The sequence below is a fragment of the Prosopis cineraria genome, unplaced genomic scaffold (genome assembly GCF_029017545.1).
Source record: "Prosopis cineraria cultivar Desert tree isolate PC_DT_omini unplaced genomic scaffold, ASM2901754v1 PC7, whole genome shotgun sequence".
NCBI classification, from domain to species: Eukaryota; Viridiplantae; Streptophyta; class Magnoliopsida; order Fabales; family Fabaceae; genus Prosopis; species Prosopis cineraria.
Window position 1 is genome coordinate 34,830,665 of NW_026555338.1, and position 18,309 is coordinate 34,848,973.

Consider the following 18,309-nt stretch of genomic DNA (forward strand, 5'->3'; position numbering starts at 1 on the left):
CACATAAAATTAGGATATGTTTGCCTTCTCTGTTGAAGCCTTCTCTGTTGAAGCAAATCCTTGAGACCTTGACAGCTGCGGACTCATCAATGAAAAGCTTTGCAGCACAGACTTCTCTCCAAAAGAAAGGTTGTTTGTTTTGGACGGGTACATGTCATTTGTCGAAGAGTTGCCTTTGCCTCTCTGTGATTAAACATAATTACTTTAACACTCTCAGTGAAGCTTTTCGATCTCAGTAATTTGTTGCATTAGCGTATCCCTGTTTCGCTAGCTATTTGTGACACCAAGAAACAAGGTACCTAAAAATCCAAGAATAGGACCTTATTGGTAGCGTGTCAGCATCTTTCTCCATGGAGAATTTATTATATTTATACATTTTATCAATTATGTTTCAAATATGAGACACCGTGAGATTATGGGTTCTATTTTGTTTATTGTGGAATGGAGATATCTTTAGCAAGAGCCAAGGGGAGAAGTAATGAACAAACTACTAACTATTCACAACCTAATAATCAACTCCACCAGAACTCAATTTTTTACATACGCCTCCTCTTTCAAGTGGGCCAATCGACTTTAGCAATAAGAACATTATTTTTTTTTCCCTGCCAAAGCATATTGGAAGAAAAATTCTGAAGGCAGAATGCAAAATGTTGTGAGCATAGGAATTTCAGTTCTCTAAAGTATTTTACTTTTTTTCACTTTTTGAGAGGACCAGTTTTCCATATCACCACCTCATAAAAATTAGGATAAAGGTGCAAATTTAATTATATATTATTTTTCGAGAAGCATCTAATATCTTAAACTATTAGATAGTGCAAAATAAATTATAAACTTTTAAAAATAGAACATTTAATAGCCCGTCGTTAACTTTAGCTAACGAATGTTATGTGGGGCTTATAATGACACGGATGGAGCATGATATGTTAGTATGATAGATGCAAATTTAGTCATAAACTATCTTTTGAGGAGTATTAGGTAGTCTGTACTATAAAAAAAGGACCATCCAATGCATTCTTCTTAATTTTGATTAAACACCATTTATTTTCATATTTATAAAGTCTATAAAGTATCAAACTCTCCAATATTCTTGCCTTCATTCTCAATATTAAGTCAAGAAGAAAAGATTCATAGAATTCTTATTTAAAGACATTTACAAGAATGATGCCAATGAAATAAAAGTTTGGTTTTATTACGTATGGAAGAAGCCTCATTCTAGCTTAGTTTAATCACAAATTATTTTTTCTACTTTGTTAGTTCGTCTTCATAAATGTTTTTAAATAAGAACTTTTTGAGCATCTTCTTCTTGAGTTGAGAGTGAAAACAAAGATAAGAAAATCGAAGAGATTGATGCTTTATGAGTTTCATAAGTATGAAAATAAATAATGCTTAGTCAAAATTAAGGAAAAAGTGTTGGATGATCTTTTTTTTATAGTAAAGGTTACATAATGCTCCTCGAAACATAATTCATGACTAAAACACCTTTATCATGTTGATGGGTGTCATTATAACCCTACATAACGTCTGTCAGTTGAAGTTAACGATAAGTTACTAGATGTTTCATTTTTGAAAGTTCATAATTTATTTTACATCATTTGATAAATTAAGCTACCAGATGCTCTTTAAAAAATAGTATATGACCAAATTTGCACCTTTACCTTAAAAATTATATTACCCTAAGGAATAAACATTTTATTAGCAAGAAAAGATTGACTAGTTTCTATGACACCAATATCCAAAAGCAGTATAATAGCTATGAGATGAACTTGTAATTGGACTCGTTCACCCATTAAAATACTCATATGACATTTCCAATGAATGTCAAAGAGTTTCCAAATGTTGTCATGCATGCCCAAAGATCTACATTTGGCAAAACCAACCTACGGAGTGTATTTTTCCCCCAATTTTTTTCACGAGACACAATATTTGCCAGTACCACACTAGGCCATTGGTTATCCATCACATAGGATCTTGGTCATTTTTTTACGGAACATCGGCAGTTAGCTTTCCCATCTTGTTCTGTATATCAGCAAGAGATTCCTTGGTCACTTTTCCTTTAGGACTTTTCTTTTTGTCCACAAGCTTTAATTCCAGTCTATATAATGCGTAACCATCATGCTTATTCACTGCATATTCATACAAATGCCACTCAAGATAACTTAGAGGCTGAGGATCCATGTAATAGGACCTCTTTTGTCCCCCATATTCCTTCATCACTTGCTTCCTTGATTCATGCCAACCACGTCCGCTATAATCTGGGAGTGATCTTTGTTTTCTGTTTCCACTATCAAAAGCCCTTCTAGGCTTGTCAAAAAAGAGCCATTCCCGCACCATTTCACCCTCAAAAAGAGAAAGATCAAATAACTCTGCAACAACACGGAGAAGCCAATAATTCAAACTAGAACAATACTGACGACTAGCTGCATTGAACAGCCCAGGGAGAAACAAAAAATTTGCACTACACTTCATGCAAGCAAACATGATGCTAGAAGTCTATAAAAGATTACATGAACAAGTTACACAGTGAGATACTTACAAAGAATAAGAGTTCATGCAAACTTACCAGGAGCATTCCAAGGGGATTTAGTTGAAGCAGCACCTTCACAATTAGGGATGCCCACCTCCTTACCCAGCGTCTTCGCATTAACAGCAGCAAACAAAGGACCATCCTTAACGCCAATGCCCCCAGGACGCAAAATTGGAGTCATGCCAGGAAGACCCTCATTATTTGCCAAAAGCTCATGCGAACTACAGCAGTAGTCCTGGCAACATTTTAACCCTTGAGCAGGCCTAAAGCAATCCCATAAAGCACATTTCGGGCCTAAAAAAGCAGAAGGTGGAGGGCATATATTTGGAAGAATATTAGGCATAATATCCTCTCCAGACTGTTGGATATCATCAACTCCAACAAAAACATTGCAATCAAAATTGTCATCTAAAATAAATTGATCTGGATCCGTGCTTTTTATTGCTGAGTTTTGCCTGTATTCCTGATATATATCGCACTGTTCAATCAAATCAGATTTATGACCTCCTGTGAAGTAATTTACATCTTGATTTAAATTGAATTGATGGTCATCCGATTGAGTTATCATAACTAAGTTATTAACAGCGTTTTGGCTGTTTGTAGTTGAAGCAGCTCCTTCATATTGGGAAAAGTCTTCCAGAGCATGACCTTGTTGGTCCTCACCAGAACACTTCTGCGATGTACATAGCATCTATTAATAATCGACAAAATCTATGAAGAACCGCAAACAAATAAAAGATGAACCGGTTAAAGCTTTCAAAAGATCAAATATAAGGAACAAAAAACATCCACACTGCACAGAAGCCAATGCCTTAGATAAAGGTAGCAAATGAATTATCTTCAGCTAGACATGATAAACCCACGTTTGAAAATAACTGAACATGTGATTCTTGAATTTTCTTGATCTAGGCAAAGGAGAGCTCCACTAGCAAAACTATGACTATTGCATGCTTGTCGTTGTCATTTCACAAAAACTACACCAAATCACATATTCTATATGATATTCTGTAACTCAAAGAAAAAAACTATACTGAAAGCATAACACTAGGAAGCACAAATAGGTGATAACAATCTTCACAAAAAAAAAAAAAGGGTGATAACAACAAAGTTTAAGTCATGTTTTCAAATTAATAATCAGCCATGCAACTATAAACCATAGGAAGCCCTCTAGAACTATTGAAAAGAACTCACGTCCTGAAATGATGAATGGTTGCTGTCATTGGTGTTATGAAGATCTGGCTCAGTCTTCAATGGTGCACTCTTTGCCAGTTCACTAGTGGCATTGTCTTCCTCCTCAAGCTCTTGCAAAAGTTGGGCTAATTCCTCTGGAAATAATCCAAAATTTCCATCCTAGACAACACCGGCATATATTTTGATGATTTACAAATCATTTAAGAGCAGGATATGGTATTTATCGATGGACAAGCATAACCTAGGTCCTGTTTTTCAAATATTATGTTCTCTACCAAATGCATGACGCGAGTATAATTTTTCACACTTCAACACCACATGATTAATGTTTCTTCCATAAGAAGTTTTTCAACATGTCAATTTTGATCGAGGAACCTCCCAACAAACAGTTATTAAACTGTAGCTAATTTAGATACATACAGCTAAGGAGGAAGCTGGAGATGGCTTGTTCAATTCCGTTTTCCACTCTTGAAGCATCTGATGTACCTGCTCCTCAAAGATGACTATATCCCTGTTCTCCTCTCTTGCAGTTCGAAGCTTGACAAAGATTCCTTGAAGATCATCAACCAATTGTTTCGCCTTATTTTTCATGGAGGGGTCAGATGAAGATCCAACTTGGTTCTTCAAACTATCGTCCATCTTTCCCTTTCTGTAAATGTTACAAACTCTACTAAGTCGCCTTGAAAGTTCGACGGTATTGAACTCGAACTCCTCAACTATTTATCCCTGAATAAAAAATAAACAGTCACGAGTCATCATACGTTAATTCCATTAAGTTCGAAACTTGAATTAAGGCAAAAAGAAATCAAACACAACAAAGCAAAACACGTAGGAAAGGGATATACGAGAATCACCTGGAAGAATGGTTTGGTGAAGCGTAGTCAAAACTCCGAATTGGAACAGGATTGCCGGATACACTCTACTGTTTCCGGGGAAAAATACAGAGCTGCGTACTCTGGACGTCCAAAAGCAGTCAAAATTACCGATGTGTCCTTACTATGCGGACATTGAAGAAAGTTGGCGTGGACTCTTTGGCAACCGCGAGGAGGTGAGCATTACCCGCCGTTTGGTACAATATTTATAGACCAAAATATAATCACTTCTTTTTTTTTTACTAAAATTATGGAGAGTTTTTTTTTTATTTACCCTCTCATTTTAAACATTTTTAATTGAATCCTATTTTTAAATAAAATAATTATTTATTTTTAAGTTAATATCATCTTTTCATATTAACCCTTATTTAATAAAAAATTTTACTCTATAATAAATATAAAGTGATTTATTTTTTAAAAGTACTTTAAAAAAAGATAATAATTATATCTTAAAATATTTAAAATTTTTTATATTTTTAAAAGAGGGAGTATATTTTAGTCCAATTTTTAATACCATTAAGAATATTCTATTAAAGATTCTAAATTATTTAACTTTTTACTTTTAATTATGTTAAAAAATTTAATTATTAATTTTCTCTTATGATCTAATTGTCTATTCCCTCTCTCATAACTTTAAAAAATTTTAAATAATTAAGTATCACAATATTTAAATAAATAATTTAAAAATTTGTGTTAAAATTAATAGAATTTTAGGAGAAACTTCAACTCAAGACTAAGGATGTGACTTAATTATTAGTGAGTTTTAAAAAAATTTAAAATTTCAATTCAATCTAAGAAAATTAAAGTAAAAATAATTTTAATGATAAAAAAATTAAAGTATCATTTACTTATTAATTTTGTCTAAAATGTAGAATCATTAATTGTTAATTTTTTTAATTTATTAATATAAGTTATAAATTACATAAATTGACCTATTAATAATTATAGAAGACTTAAATATTAATTATTCAATCACAAATAACAACATCAATTATTAAATTATTAACTTTACTTGTTAATTTACTAATATCATGTATTAGTAAATTAATGAGTAAAATTAGTAAATTAACAACTGATTTTGTTACTTGTTTAATAAATTGATATAATTTACTGCTCATATTTATAAATTAACAAATAAAATAAGAAAATTAATAACTAAATATTCTACATCCCAAACAAAATTAACAAATGAAAAGTACTTTAATCTTTCTACCATTGAAATTCAATCATCCTAAACTGAACTAAAGTTTTAAATTTTTTGAGACCTATTAATAAGTAATAATTAAATCACATCTCTAATCCTTAATTAAAATTCTCCCAAAATTATATATGGCAACTTATTATATTAAATTCTTATTTCATAAATTTTTAATTGTGTATCTAATATTATTTTATTTAATTTCTGAAAAAATGATTAAATGAATGTATACAAATAATTTTAAAAATTAAAATATGAATAAAAAAGTAAAAAAAAATATGAATTAATTTTTTTGGGTAATTTGAATGATTTTGAGATAATATATATACATATATATAAAGAGGGGTGTTATGGTCCATCACATGCACTCAATAGTCAACTAACATTGGGGGGATCAAAATAAAATCTTAAAAATAAAAAAAATATTCTTTTAATTTTCTAACTATTTATATTAGGAGAGATTCCTATAGATTTCAAAAATAGATAAAGAAGTATCTATAATTAAAGTAAAATAAAATGAAGGATAAGGTATTTTACTTTACTTTATAAGATAATGATGTTTTATACCTAGTCATGCTTCTCAAGTCCGTTTTATTTAAAAAACATAAATAACTAATATTTAAAAATTTAAAATTAATTTTATTAACAAATAATATTTTTCAACAAAATTACAAAAGAAAAAATATAATAAGTGTTTCAGACAAAAAAATGTTGTTTATTATAATTAGGAGCAAAAGAACTCTCTAAACATTCTCTTACAAAAATACTAATCTTCCATCACCAGAGTGAAAAATTCTTAGATAAATTAAATATGTCACGTCATTTATAATCTATCCAATAAAAACATAACATTTAAATAATATTAAATATATATTAATTAAAACATTAATAATAATAATAATAATGATAAAAAATTACACACATTTTTTATAAGAATAAAATTAATTAAAATAATATTATAAAAGATTTTATTTAAATAACTTAAAATATTTTAATTAGACAGATCACAAATGAACTAGCATATCGCCTACCTAAGAATTTCTCTCAATAGACTCAGATGTATATTGTGCGAAACATACAACATACCAAGTCATTTGATAATTTCCTTTTATATGTTTCACGCGACATTGCGATAAGGTTGAAAGGGCCTGTAAGTTCAACAACTTTATAGGAGTCTTTAATTCCCAAATTTATGAATGGTTTCAACTCTCTCCCCATTGATATTTGCTTTCTATTGAAATTTCAACTCCCTTCCCACTTCCCACTAAGAATGAACATCAACATCTATTCCAGCAGATCAAATCATCATTTCATTGGCCACCAGTCAATTCTCAATCAACAAGCAAGTACCAAAAAGCTTGTGATTCTGTGAGAGTGCTTCACATAATCAGCACAAATAAGGCAGAAAAGTTTCTGGATGAATTTCGCATTCGTGGAGGAGACAGTCAAACTTAAATCATTGCAGGCATTAAGAATCTCCACGTGGGTATCCTTCCAAAAAGAATATAGTCTTGCGGAGGCCGTTGATCTCCTGCAAAAACATGGTAAGAACTAAGAACAGAGCCACTAGCCCATTGACAAAAACTTTTGGCCTTCCACATGATCATGTCATGCAATATATAAATTACTTATGGAATTGCTTGAGCAGAAACTGAATAATGTGATAAGCCACCATACTGCATCAAAAAGGAATTAGTAGCATAGGCATCTGCATCCAAGAGATGAGGCGTGTTTCCAGACAGAAGAGTTGAAACATAACGGGCAGGGTAGTCTTGTAGAGTAACACAAGACGATGACAAAATACTAACTAGATAAGAGGCAAACTTGAACAAGGGACTGATGGTATATTTATGAAATTAAGATGAGGAGCCCAGGACACTCTGCTGCCCTCCCTCTGACGTTCTTCTGCATCCCCTCAGTATTGGGGCAATAATCAGAGGGGCCTCCCCTTATTAGTATTACTTTTTAAAGCTTTTGCAAAATTTAGGTTGTGAGGATCTGGAACCTATGATAGTCAAGGGAAAGTGAACAAATTAGATCTGTTTCAGACTAAGAACTACGGTTGAAAAAAGATTAGTCGATAGTTACCGCAAGCCATGCACAATGCTAGTTGCAACAGTTAGCTGGGTCTTGTTTTTTTGTCTTCACTTGCATGAGTGTGCCTGAAGTTAAGGATGCCAGCTAGTCCTCGTCCTCTAGCAAGTTCTTCCAGCTCTTCAAGTTTTTGTTTAAGAAGTTCAACTTCTCTGGCTAAGTTTTCATTCCCATCCTTTATAACCTATAAAGTAATGGGGAAGAAGAGCACATATTTTAGATTAAAATATTGTGGCCCTCAACAGCTGCTTACACCCCTTCCTATGGAAAACAGGGTATCAATAATGCATCCCATTTTCAATTTAAAACCTCCACAAGTTTTGACAGTCAGTAAAAACATATGTAAATGGTACCATGTCCAAGGACTACAAGAAGACAAATTTTGCTTCAGTGAAGTCCCTCTATAATCTACACTCATATCAGATAATATACAAAACTGGGAGTAAGCCTCAAAGATAACCTGTATTTCCTGCCTACGTATTTCCTCCTTCCTTGCTTCTGATCTAGAACTTCTTTGCACCTCAAAGATGACAGCAGCTCCTGCAACCTAAATGTAAGGAAATTCACTTTATAGACACTCCTTTTTGAGGGACCTTCTGATGAAGATGGGAATTATGATAATTTGCACCCAAAAAACAAAACCAAAAAAACTTGGCATATATTACTATTATCGTAAGGAAGAAATTTAGGCAAATCAAACAGTGATTGCAAGATAACTAACAACTATAATCTGACTTGGTAGCTGTTAGTTCAAATTATAGAAGGTACTTCTGCTTACAAATAATTTCAATATTTAGTTTGGTTAGAAAAAGGTAAACAAGATAAGATTTCAACTAGGTTCCATCTGTTCGCAAAACTTCTGAGCAAATGATAGGACACAGACTAGATGAACCTCCTTGTTGACATTTCCTTGTCGATAGAATGTTCAAGCACATCTAGATTTGAATTTGCACAACTCCAATGGACAGAAAATTAGTCTCTCCAATTAAATTTTACTTAAAAATATTGTGCACTGGTTCAATTTCTTTTCTAAACAAGATAACTACCTCATTGAGGTCCACTCCATGTAATCATAAGAAATCTTATGCCCTATGCAAACGTATGCACAAAAAGAGCATGAATGAGCTCTTGGCCTTTCTTGAGGGAACCAATTCCAATGTTTATAGTCAGTGTTACACCAGTGAATTCCCGTCCAGAGTTTCACTCCAGCAGCAGCTATGAAACCACCCGCAGCCATGAAACCAGCCCATAGCTTAAGACTTGTACAGCCAACGACCATTTTTTATGAGGCTCAAAACAGCACTACAAATATATTGGGTTGAGTTCCTGGTTGGACAAGCCACACCTCTGAGGGGTCTATGTAGGGGCAGTATCTACAAAATTAATCTAGTCCGCAGAGCCATATGCATAGATTTGAGCAAGAATACAGCTCACTATATTAATACTAGAAAGATCAAAACCAAGTTAACTGAACTGAATCTACTTCTCTCAATACAAAAGCAAGAATAAAAAGATAAAATTAAACAAAAGATTCTCACCATTATTTTACTAGAAGTGTTTAGGAATCGTGTTTGTGCCATTCAAATTTTCTAAAGGGCTGATCAACTCTGCTATATGTAAGACATGGCCATTTCCTTTTATGATTTAGTCAAGGAATATGCCAAATGCACGAATAATATTGTAAAGGGTCTCTTAGTGCACATCAATTGAATTAATTAGTTCAGTCTTATTCAGTATCAAACATCGTGAACGGGAAATGTTTACTTTCATTAGCAGTTAAATAACTCATGTGACTCTTTGTTAGGATAAACTTTCAACTGATTCGTAAGTAACATAAGCTTACATTCATTTTGTGTATAGGAAGAAAACCAAAGAACTATTAGGAAAGAATAAGAAGTCCCATTCCTGTGGGTTTTGTTAGATTTTCTTGTGAGTCCCTCTAATCAAACCCAAAATCCAAAACAAGCTTATGTTAAGAAATTAATAGAATGAAACAATGAAGGACTCTCGGCACAAGCAGAAAGGAAAAATCATATCTCTGCCCTTGGAGACCATAGACACAAAAAAATAAAACCTAGAAACATGCTAGACAGCATTTTATGAACGATAAAATATGCAGAACATCGATGATTCCATCCCTATGATTACCGCGAACACAAAGAGTTCCCCAAGAAGGTCTGCAGCGGCTTGGACAGCTTTTTCTTCATTCAGGGGGCGTATGGCAACATCAGTCGCATGACCATATATGCGTCTCTGCAATGTTGTTGTGAATCTATGATTCGCCTAACAAAGAACCACGTAGTTACTGTGTGAGAAGTTAAGCATCAGACTAAATACAGAAAGGAAATAAAAAATCAGCCCATATCGCAAGCGGCCTTTTCATGACCAAAAATAACAAGAATACCAAATCCAAGAATTAAAAATTCAGTCTAGATGAAAAGTGATCGCACAAGAATTCAACAGTATTGAGAGCAAAGACACAACAGATAGATTAAAAGGGGAAAAACAAACCCATATCATGGAGAGACGAAGCAAATCTAAAGAAACTAAAAATGGATAACAAATCCAAGGGACCTGGGCAATGCTGATGATGAACTGACGGAACTTTGGGTGATAGCCAGCCTCCCTCTTGAGCCTATTGGCTATAGGTTTGCATAGTGTCTTTAAAGCGAGCGTTCCTAGCTTCACCACTGGCAGGACCACCATGTCTCAGTAGTTTTGGCCCATCAAAATTATGGGAGAAATTGCTCAGAATTGAAGAAATTTCGAGCAACTTCTGTAAACAAGTGTTGCTGCGCGCTGAGTACCGTGGCGACTAGAACGATAGCGAAATGAAAGTAAGGAAAGTGGTGGGACTGTGACCGTCTCGTCCTCCGCATGAAGTTCCTTCCATTCACTATTAACTCTCACTTTATCATTTTGCACTCACGCTAGTTTACGTATGGCAATGTTTTAAAACTCAAATTGAATAGCGAACTGAAAATATTAATAAATTATGGGTCTCATGGTTAATTGTTGGTGGTTGGACCGAATAATTAAATAAAAAATTATTTATATATATATAAAAAAGAAATAAGTTAGTAAAAATACAACATTAGATTCTTGAATGTATCAAGATTTAGGTACAATCACTTGAAAAAAAATAAAACCTCTATTTGCAATAAACAACTCTTAGACAATAAAAAATAGATTCATCTTCATCCATTCAGCAATCCTTTATTTTGCAATAACTAACCCAGATAATAAAAAGTAAGCTCATCCATTAGCATTCATTCTACTCCATTTAGAATCATGGAGATTAGATTAAATTGGGTAGAGATATAAATGAGGGAGAAAGAAAATGTTACCAAGACTGAGAGAGAGAAAGGGCAATCGATGAAGAAGATGAAGAATGAAGAAAGGGGTCGACCTCGACACCATCTGATTATCTTCAACAATTGGACGCCTACACTAGAGTTAACCAAGAATACGAAGTCACGAATCGAAATGATGAAAGTGAAGTGAAGATAAAGAATGAAGAAGCATTTGAAGTTTGAGAAAGTCCAAGATAGCTGAAGTTGAATGATGAAGACAATGAAAGGTGAACATAAAACTCAAATAGTTGAGAAGGTGAGTCCAAGATGGCTGAATGGCGAAGATGATGAAGACAGAGCCCAAATGGCTGAGTGGCTTGAGAGAGAAGACACACAAAACAGAACCCAGATGGTTGAGATTTGACAAGGTGACGAGAACGAGTGTGTGCATCATGTGAGACAGAGAGAAATGAGACTGAAAAGAAGAACAATAGGTCTTTATAGGTGTTGGTCTACTGGACAGAGTGAGGAGAAGGGTTTTTTATTTTTCAAAATATCAATTTTGTCCTTTTTTTTTGACCCGCTTTTGACCCTCAAAACCCGCTCCGATTCCAGGTTTTTCCTGGGTCTTTAAAAACTGTCCGGTTCTAGGCGATCCAACCCGGGCCAACTGTTAATATAGGTTAATCAGTTGAACCAGCTCATTTTCTTCAGCGGGCGACAGTCCAACTGATTTGACTGTCCGAGTCGGTCCGGATCTTAAAACATTGATGTGAGGTTTGACTAAGAATAAAAATTTCTCACCTATAAAGTTTAGTGTTAGAGATTAATGGTTTTTTTTTTGGCTAAAATGCGAGATCATTAGTTTAATACAGAAACGGTTGGATGGTCATCTCTTTAATTTGAATGTTAAAAATGCATTTTATCTTGCATTATTTATTTCTTTCTTACATAATCATTTTTCAAATATAAGACATCCATGTGTAAAGGAGAGAAAGGGATTACTTCTGAGAAGTTTAAAGGTCACTTTTTTAGGAGAATTCAAGTCCAGCAACATAATTAAATAAGGATTTTAGGACAAAAATGCTTTGAAATTTTTTTTTTCAGCACTCTAAACTTTTTTAGAGCACATTTTTATATTTTTCCCTCATTCCTTTTATGTTTAGTGTTTGATTTTGTTCTCTAGTGAATCTTTAACTTTTTTTTTCTTCCAATAAATAAAAATAAAGAGTGAGAAACATAGAAACAAAAGAGGATAAAATCGTAAAATATCTTGATCAAATTTTAGTTAACGGTCAATGTTTGTTATTTTTAACGATGAAACAAAAATACTTTGTTTTTAAAACTTTAGGAGGCAAAAATGTTTTCAAAAAAAAAATTAAGATGCCAGACGCCCTGAAAAAAAAGTTTCAAATTATTTTAGCTATTTCACTCATTAAATAATATAATATTCATTGCTATTTGAACATAATTATCATTTTCTTATATTTATTTGTGAATAATTTTTGTGAATATTAATTATGTTGTGAGAATCTAAACATCATTGTTCCCATTTTTAACAAACATAAGAAAGCATATTTATGATTAATAGAACATGATAAAAGTATTTCTTATATTTTCTCAATAAAAATTAAAATATATTCTTGCTTGAAATTTGGAGTCAACAGCACTATTCATTGTATATAAATAGTACAACTTTTTTTTTATAATTTTACATTGTATATAGATATGTCATAGTATAAATCTTCTATGTATCATTTTATGTGCCTTAATTTGCATGGAGTTTGAGGTGAACTGCATTAATTATAAGGAAGACAACCTAACAATAACAAAAGAAGAAGAGAATAATATTCTGCAACTAGCAAGCAAGCATAAATTCCTTGAAGAGCTGCATGAGAAGCAATACCTTCTTTTTTAAAGACGTATGCTTTTTTTTTTCTTTTTCAAAAAGTAAGTATATTTTACAATTAGTTTGTTATTATTTGGTGTCAGCACAAGTCAACAATAGTTGAGAGTCATGACGTGGAGGCCATGGATTCTCTCCTCCTCTTTTCCCTCCTCTTGTGTTATTTTCTCTTTCTAACTATTAAATCAAGATTTAAATGATTTAAATTTGATTTTTTATAAATTATTATTAAATATTAAATTAAATTATAAATCATATAAATAATAAAATTCAAACTATTAAAATTTGATAAAAACAATTTAAAAATACAATAAAAGTAAGGTAAAATAAAATGTTTTGAAGGAGATCAAATTTAAATTATTTAAAATTTTGATTTAATGGCTAGAAATTAAAAAAAAAGATCGGAAGAATGAGGACAAAGTCATCTCCCTGATGAGAATCAACAAGCAACATACAGTTCTATATTTTTAGACCTAACAAGAGATAGAACATGACTCACCTAAACTGCATCGCACCTTCCCCTTCTCAGAGAAACAGAGCAAATCCAACAAGAATTCCACAAATGGCGGATCAAATTTCTCTATTACGTCCCATTCTTTTTTTTCTCTCTGCTTTACAGAAGATACGTATTATAAAATCACCTACAAGGACCAAAACATGGATCCCAAGAAATAAAAACACAGCAGCGCATGAGCGGGGAAAGGGTGGTGTTGTATCGAAATTTCTCACTATATAAACCGACATGACATTGTTATAGCACTCCACATGCATACATATTAGGCATTATCCATTAAGCCTCACAAAGTTGACGACACAGTCAATTTGCAAAATGAATTTGATGTAAATGAGTTGTTCCAAGCCCATGCCCAACCCTTCATGCCTGTCTCTCAACTCATAGCTTCCCTTCCCAATAGTTCCCATCAACCCTGCAAAAGCATACGCCTCATGTCCATTTTGACGCAATGGGTTTCTTCCATAGAAATAAACATAGTGATGAAGAACCTGAAGAAGCTTATTGTCACGGGCTGAGAATCTGGCGTAGCACACGGCGCCCGTGTGGTGTCCTGGAGGACCCCATAATCCTCAGGACAAGCCTTACCACATATGGATCACACTGATTTCGCCCTGCCATGGGCTCATCAGGGAGGCGGCACTAGCTCCCGACCAGTTGTGCACTCAGTCCGAAGACTGAGGCAGAACACCCCCAATGCCAATGTCGCCCCCTTTACCTATATTGTGTGAGGCTAACCAACGAATCGTTCATTACATTGGTCTTTACACGGTCACGGAGATATCGTCCGTGACATTCTCCCACACCCAATCTAGCACGCCCTCGTGCTAGGGGAGAAAGACTCCGCCCAAGGATCGCACATACAGTACTGCCACAAACACATCAGCTTACTGCTGAGTGGCCACCCGAGTCATGCATTCTTCGGACCCACTCACACCCGCTAGCCAACAGGAGTGGAGTCGACAACAGCCAACCTTCCTGCCCGAGTCCCCACTTTTGGACCCACCTACTTGGAGGCCTTCCTGGAGCGGTGCCGAGGTCGACCAATCCCAACGTGGGACCCCACAAGCACACGGCAGTAAAGTACGTCCTGTTGTGATACCACTATGTCACGGGCTGAGAGTCTGGCGCAGTACACGGCGCCCGTGCGGCGTCCTGGAGGACCCCATAATCCTCAGGACAAGCTTACCATATACGGATCACACTGGTTTCGCCCTGCCATGGGCTCATCAGGGAGGCGGCACTAGCCCCCGACCAGTTGTACACTCAGTCTGAAGACTGAGGCAGAACACCCCCAATGCCAATGTCACCCTCTTTACCCATATAGTGCGAGGCTAACCAGCGAATCGTTTATTACATTGGTCTTTACACAGTCACGGAGATATCATCCGTGACATTATGCTCTAACTGGTGCTAGTAAGCTACTTGGTAAGGACCATCCCTTGAGTATGACCTTTCTCTGCTTCTATCACTTGACCCAATTCAGATGGAGCCTGGGCGTCATTTGAGTACCTGGTTCCATAGTGACCATCCTACCGTATTTCACATAGCACATGGAATGGCTATTTAGAAGTATGCAGGCCATAACCCGAAGCTCAATCACCTATTCAACAGCACCATGTTATGTGATTCTCGCCTAGAGTCAGATGCCATGCTTCGCAAGTTCAGTGGGTGTTGAGGGATTGGAGTCAATGGTTGATGTTGGAGGAGGCACAGGAACTAAGGCGAAGGCCATAACTCAATGCTTCCTAAGCATGAACTGCACGGTACTAGATCTTCCGCATGTTGTTGCTCGCTTGAAAGGGATTAACAACTTGAACTATATTGGAGGAAACATGTTCGAGGTAATTCCTCAAGCAGATGCAGTTCTACTTAGGGTAAACCATACATGACCTAGCTGGTGTTTGTTTCACTATTTAGTCATTAATTTGATTAGACATATAAAATGCAATTCTTTTCTTTTCTTTTCTTTTCTTTTCCCCCGCCTTTTGAAAATGTGAAACAGTGGATATTGCATGACTGGAGCGATGAAGAATGTATGAGGATACTTAAGAAATGCAGAGCGGTGATATAAGTTAATGGGAAGATGGGTAAGGTGATCATTATAGATATGGTGATGGAGAATCACAGTAGAGACAGTGAATCTGTTGAAACACAGCTCTTCTTTGACATGTTGATGATGATCCACTCTACAGGAAGAGAAAGAAACGAGAAAGAATGGGCCAAGTTATTTTACACAGCAGGTTTCAATGACTACAAGATTACTCCTGTCTTGGGTTTAAGATCCGTCATTGAAATTTATCCACAAAAAGAGATGGCCTGATCGTGAGATAAAAGTAATAAAGATTTTAGCTTCAATTAATAAAAAACTCTTCCAGGGCTTAGAATCAAATATAATGGACGTCTTTCTTTTCCTTTTCTTTTCTTTTTTTCTTCCTTTTGGATGTCAGCTTTACAATATATTATTAAAAAAGATAAGACAAGATGAGGTGCTTTAATATTTCAGAAATATTAAAGAGTGCACACAGTTAGAAGAAAAATCTAATTATTAGTGTAGGTGCTAAAACTACTAATGATTTAAACCGTTACAAGCTACTTTAGTAGTGGTTTTGCAAACCGTTATTATACGTACCATAGCGAGCAATTTAATAGCGGTTTCGTAAATCGCTATCACAAAAGTCAAACAATTACCAACTATGTATCGATTCATATGAACTACAATGAGCAAACTAAAACAAAATTTGAAGCAAAATTTGGAAAATCAATTTGATTTTTTTTTGGTGGGAAGGTGCTAGTGGTTCCAAAGCCATTATGACAGGTGAAAATTTGAAATGTGCACCAACGTTTATAGCGGTTCGCCAACCGTTAAGTTTGAAATTTTTGAATTTTTGGCGACATTATTTGTAGCCATCAAGCAAGGTCCACAGATTTGCAATATCCTTTTGTGGCATTGTCATTGGACTTTGAAAATAATTAAATTAAATAATTAATTTCAAAAGATTAAATAAAATAATTAAATAATTAAATAATACAATTTATTGTTTAATTACCTTGAACCGTGACTCTATAGCCCTTCCTCTATGTATTGGTCTAGTTGTTGGTTTCACAAGGCTCAAAAATCTCATGATCCAAGAACTCCTTGATCGATTGGACAAGAATATTTAGGAACCCCTCCTTCTAAGGGTTGTTGTCACCTGCACCCGCAAACTCCCTCTTGCTGAGGCTCCTTCCTAGATTCCTCCTCAACATCCTCAATGCTGTCGAGGATGTTGTCTAGGTTGAACAAAAGCAGAATGAGGGTAAGGATTATTAGAAACATAGTGAGAGGCAAGAGATTTCAGAGAAGAGGATTAAGAGGAAAATTTGCCCAAAATGAAAATCAAGGTGGTGCGCAATTAACTTTTAAAGACATAGTTGATAAGTAAATATTTTGCCTAGATTAATATATAATTTATGCTCTTTTATTTGCTAACTAATGTGTAAATTTTGATAAAACGCCTCGCTTGGTGAATTTGGAGTATTTTCAAGAAAAAGAAGCAAAAGGAGGCTTAAAAATGCAAGACCAGAGTCAAAGCCTAACAATTAAGCCCAAAAAAACATCTCCAGGCATGGACAAGCTCAACACAAATCTTCTCTATACATGGATGTATCTTCTCCATGCATGGATGTATTTTCTCCACGTACGAACTTAACCTACCATGGTGAGAACAGAGCCATCTGAAGCACGACGGTGCACGGACAAGAATCTTCATGTGCTAGTATAAAGCTCAAAAACACAAATAAATATTTAAATGGATTTTAAATTATATATCACCAAATCAGATCCGATTAGGCGTGATTGATCCAGATTCTAAGCCAAGAAGGACAATTTAATTATAAATAAATTTCTTAAAAGCCTCTTAAATCATCCAATTTCATACTTGAAGGCTAGGAGGCATATTATGAAGTCTGGATAAGTTTTTTAGAGCCGAGAGCTTTCTTTCTTTTCTTTTTAAAATTTTGTTTATGTTGTTATTTGAGATTTTTAGATTGAAATTTATGAGTTGTTTCTAAACTCCTAGTCAGGATAGCAAGTAGCCTAACTAAAATGTATTTTTCTTTTTTATTTGGTTCTTTTTTTTTCCCATTGAACATGAATTTTTGTCTATAAAAATTTTTATATTTATATTTATTTTTCTTGTTCTTTCTTGCCTCATTATGTATGTGGTCAATATATAATTTGTTTGTGGGTTATTCAAAAAAATGAGAGGTGAAGAGTTAGCCTAGCCTAGAAAGATAAACACGGATAAACACGGATAATTGAACTAGAGATAGATTTAAGATATATGATGGCTTAGATCATAACTTTACAATTTATCTAGGGCCTTAATATAATTAGTGAGAACTAATTCAACCTTAGATAGATACGCCATAATATACTAAGAGATAATTAGGACATCTTAGTAACTGTTGTCATTATAGATAAAGAGAAGATAATTAACAGAATTAGAGTAAACCATTCTAATAAGTGAATCATGATCTCTAGCACTTGTCTGGTTAGTTAGTTCATCGCTTTTATCATGTTTCTTATTTATTTGAATTATTTAATTAGTTATGTTGTTAAATCCTTTTTTGAACTATTTGCTTTTAAATAACAAAGTTAACTATTTTTCCTTAAGTTTGACTCCTGAAATACTTCATGAATTAGTATTATATCGATCTTGTACAAGAGTAATCAATG

The 18,309-nt window shown here is 34.2% G+C and overlaps 2 protein-coding genes and 1 pseudogene across 3 annotated transcripts; 1 reads left to right on the forward strand and 2 right to left on the reverse strand.

The window, feature by feature from the left end:
* Positions 1–1,632: 1,632 nt before the first annotated feature.
* On the reverse strand, positions 1,633–4,754 carry LOC129315469 (transcription factor VOZ1-like). Of its 2 annotated transcripts, none has more exons than XM_054959153.1 (5): positions 4,570–4,754; positions 4,136–4,441; positions 3,716–3,874; positions 2,561–3,194; positions 1,633–2,363 (listed from the first exon to the last, which is right to left on the reverse strand). In XM_054959153.1, the coding sequence occupies exons 2-5, from the start codon at positions 4,352–4,354 to the stop codon at positions 1,981–1,983; spliced, it is 1,395 nt and encodes a 464-aa protein (XP_054815128.1). In that variant the 5' UTR covers positions 4,355–4,441; positions 4,570–4,754; the 3' UTR covers positions 1,633–1,980. The 2 variants fall into 2 exon arrangements, with proteins under 2 accessions (XP_054815128.1, XP_054815127.1); XM_054959152.1 differs by having other exon boundaries at positions 2,561–3,197.
* Positions 4,755–6,868: 2,114 nt separating this feature from the next.
* LOC129315470 (OPA3-like protein) lies at positions 6,869–10,786 on the reverse strand. Its single transcript, XM_054959155.1, has 5 exons — positions 10,454–10,786; positions 10,028–10,162; positions 8,340–8,426; positions 7,874–8,063; positions 6,869–7,316 (listed from the first exon to the last, which is right to left on the reverse strand). Exons 1-4 carry the CDS (start codon positions 10,583–10,585, stop codon positions 7,905–7,907), a joined length of 513 nt encoding a protein of 170 aa, XP_054815130.1. The 5' UTR covers positions 10,586–10,786; the 3' UTR covers positions 6,869–7,316; positions 7,874–7,904.
* A 3,715-nt stretch (positions 10,787–14,501) lies between these two features.
* LOC129316788 (probable O-methyltransferase 3) lies at positions 14,502–15,912 on the forward strand (annotated as a pseudogene).
* The last annotated feature ends 2,397 nt before the right edge of the window (positions 15,913–18,309 follow it).

What these genes read in the sequence shown, in the direction of transcription:
- LOC129315469 (XM_054959152.1), bottom strand. Translation starts at nt 4,354, where the DNA reads ATGGACGATAGTTTGAAGAACCAAGTTGGATCTTCATCTGACCCCTCC. An exon ending in ACCATTCATCATTTCAGGAC is followed by an intron (nt 3,198 to 3,715) that starts GTGAGTTCTTTT and finishes TGTACATCGCAG; the next exon opens with AAGTGTTCTGGTGAGGACCA. An exon ending in ATCCCCTTGGAATGCTCCTG is followed by an intron (nt 2,364 to 2,560) that starts GTAAGTTTGCAT and finishes GTGTTGTTGCAG; the next exon opens with AGTTATTTGATCTTTCTCTT.
- LOC129315470 (XM_054959155.1), bottom strand. Translation starts at nt 10,585, where the DNA reads ATGGTGGTCCTGCCAGTGGTGAAGCTAGGAACGCTCGCTTTAAAGACA. An exon ending in GGGAACTCTTTGTGTTCGCG is followed by an intron (nt 8,427 to 10,027) that starts GTAATCATAGGG and finishes CCTTACATTTAG; the next exon opens with GTTGCAGGAGCTGCTGTCAT. An exon ending in TACGTAGGCAGGAAATACAG is followed by an intron (nt 8,064 to 8,339) that starts GTTATCTTTGAG and finishes ATTACTTTATAG; the next exon opens with GTTATAAAGGATGGGAATGA.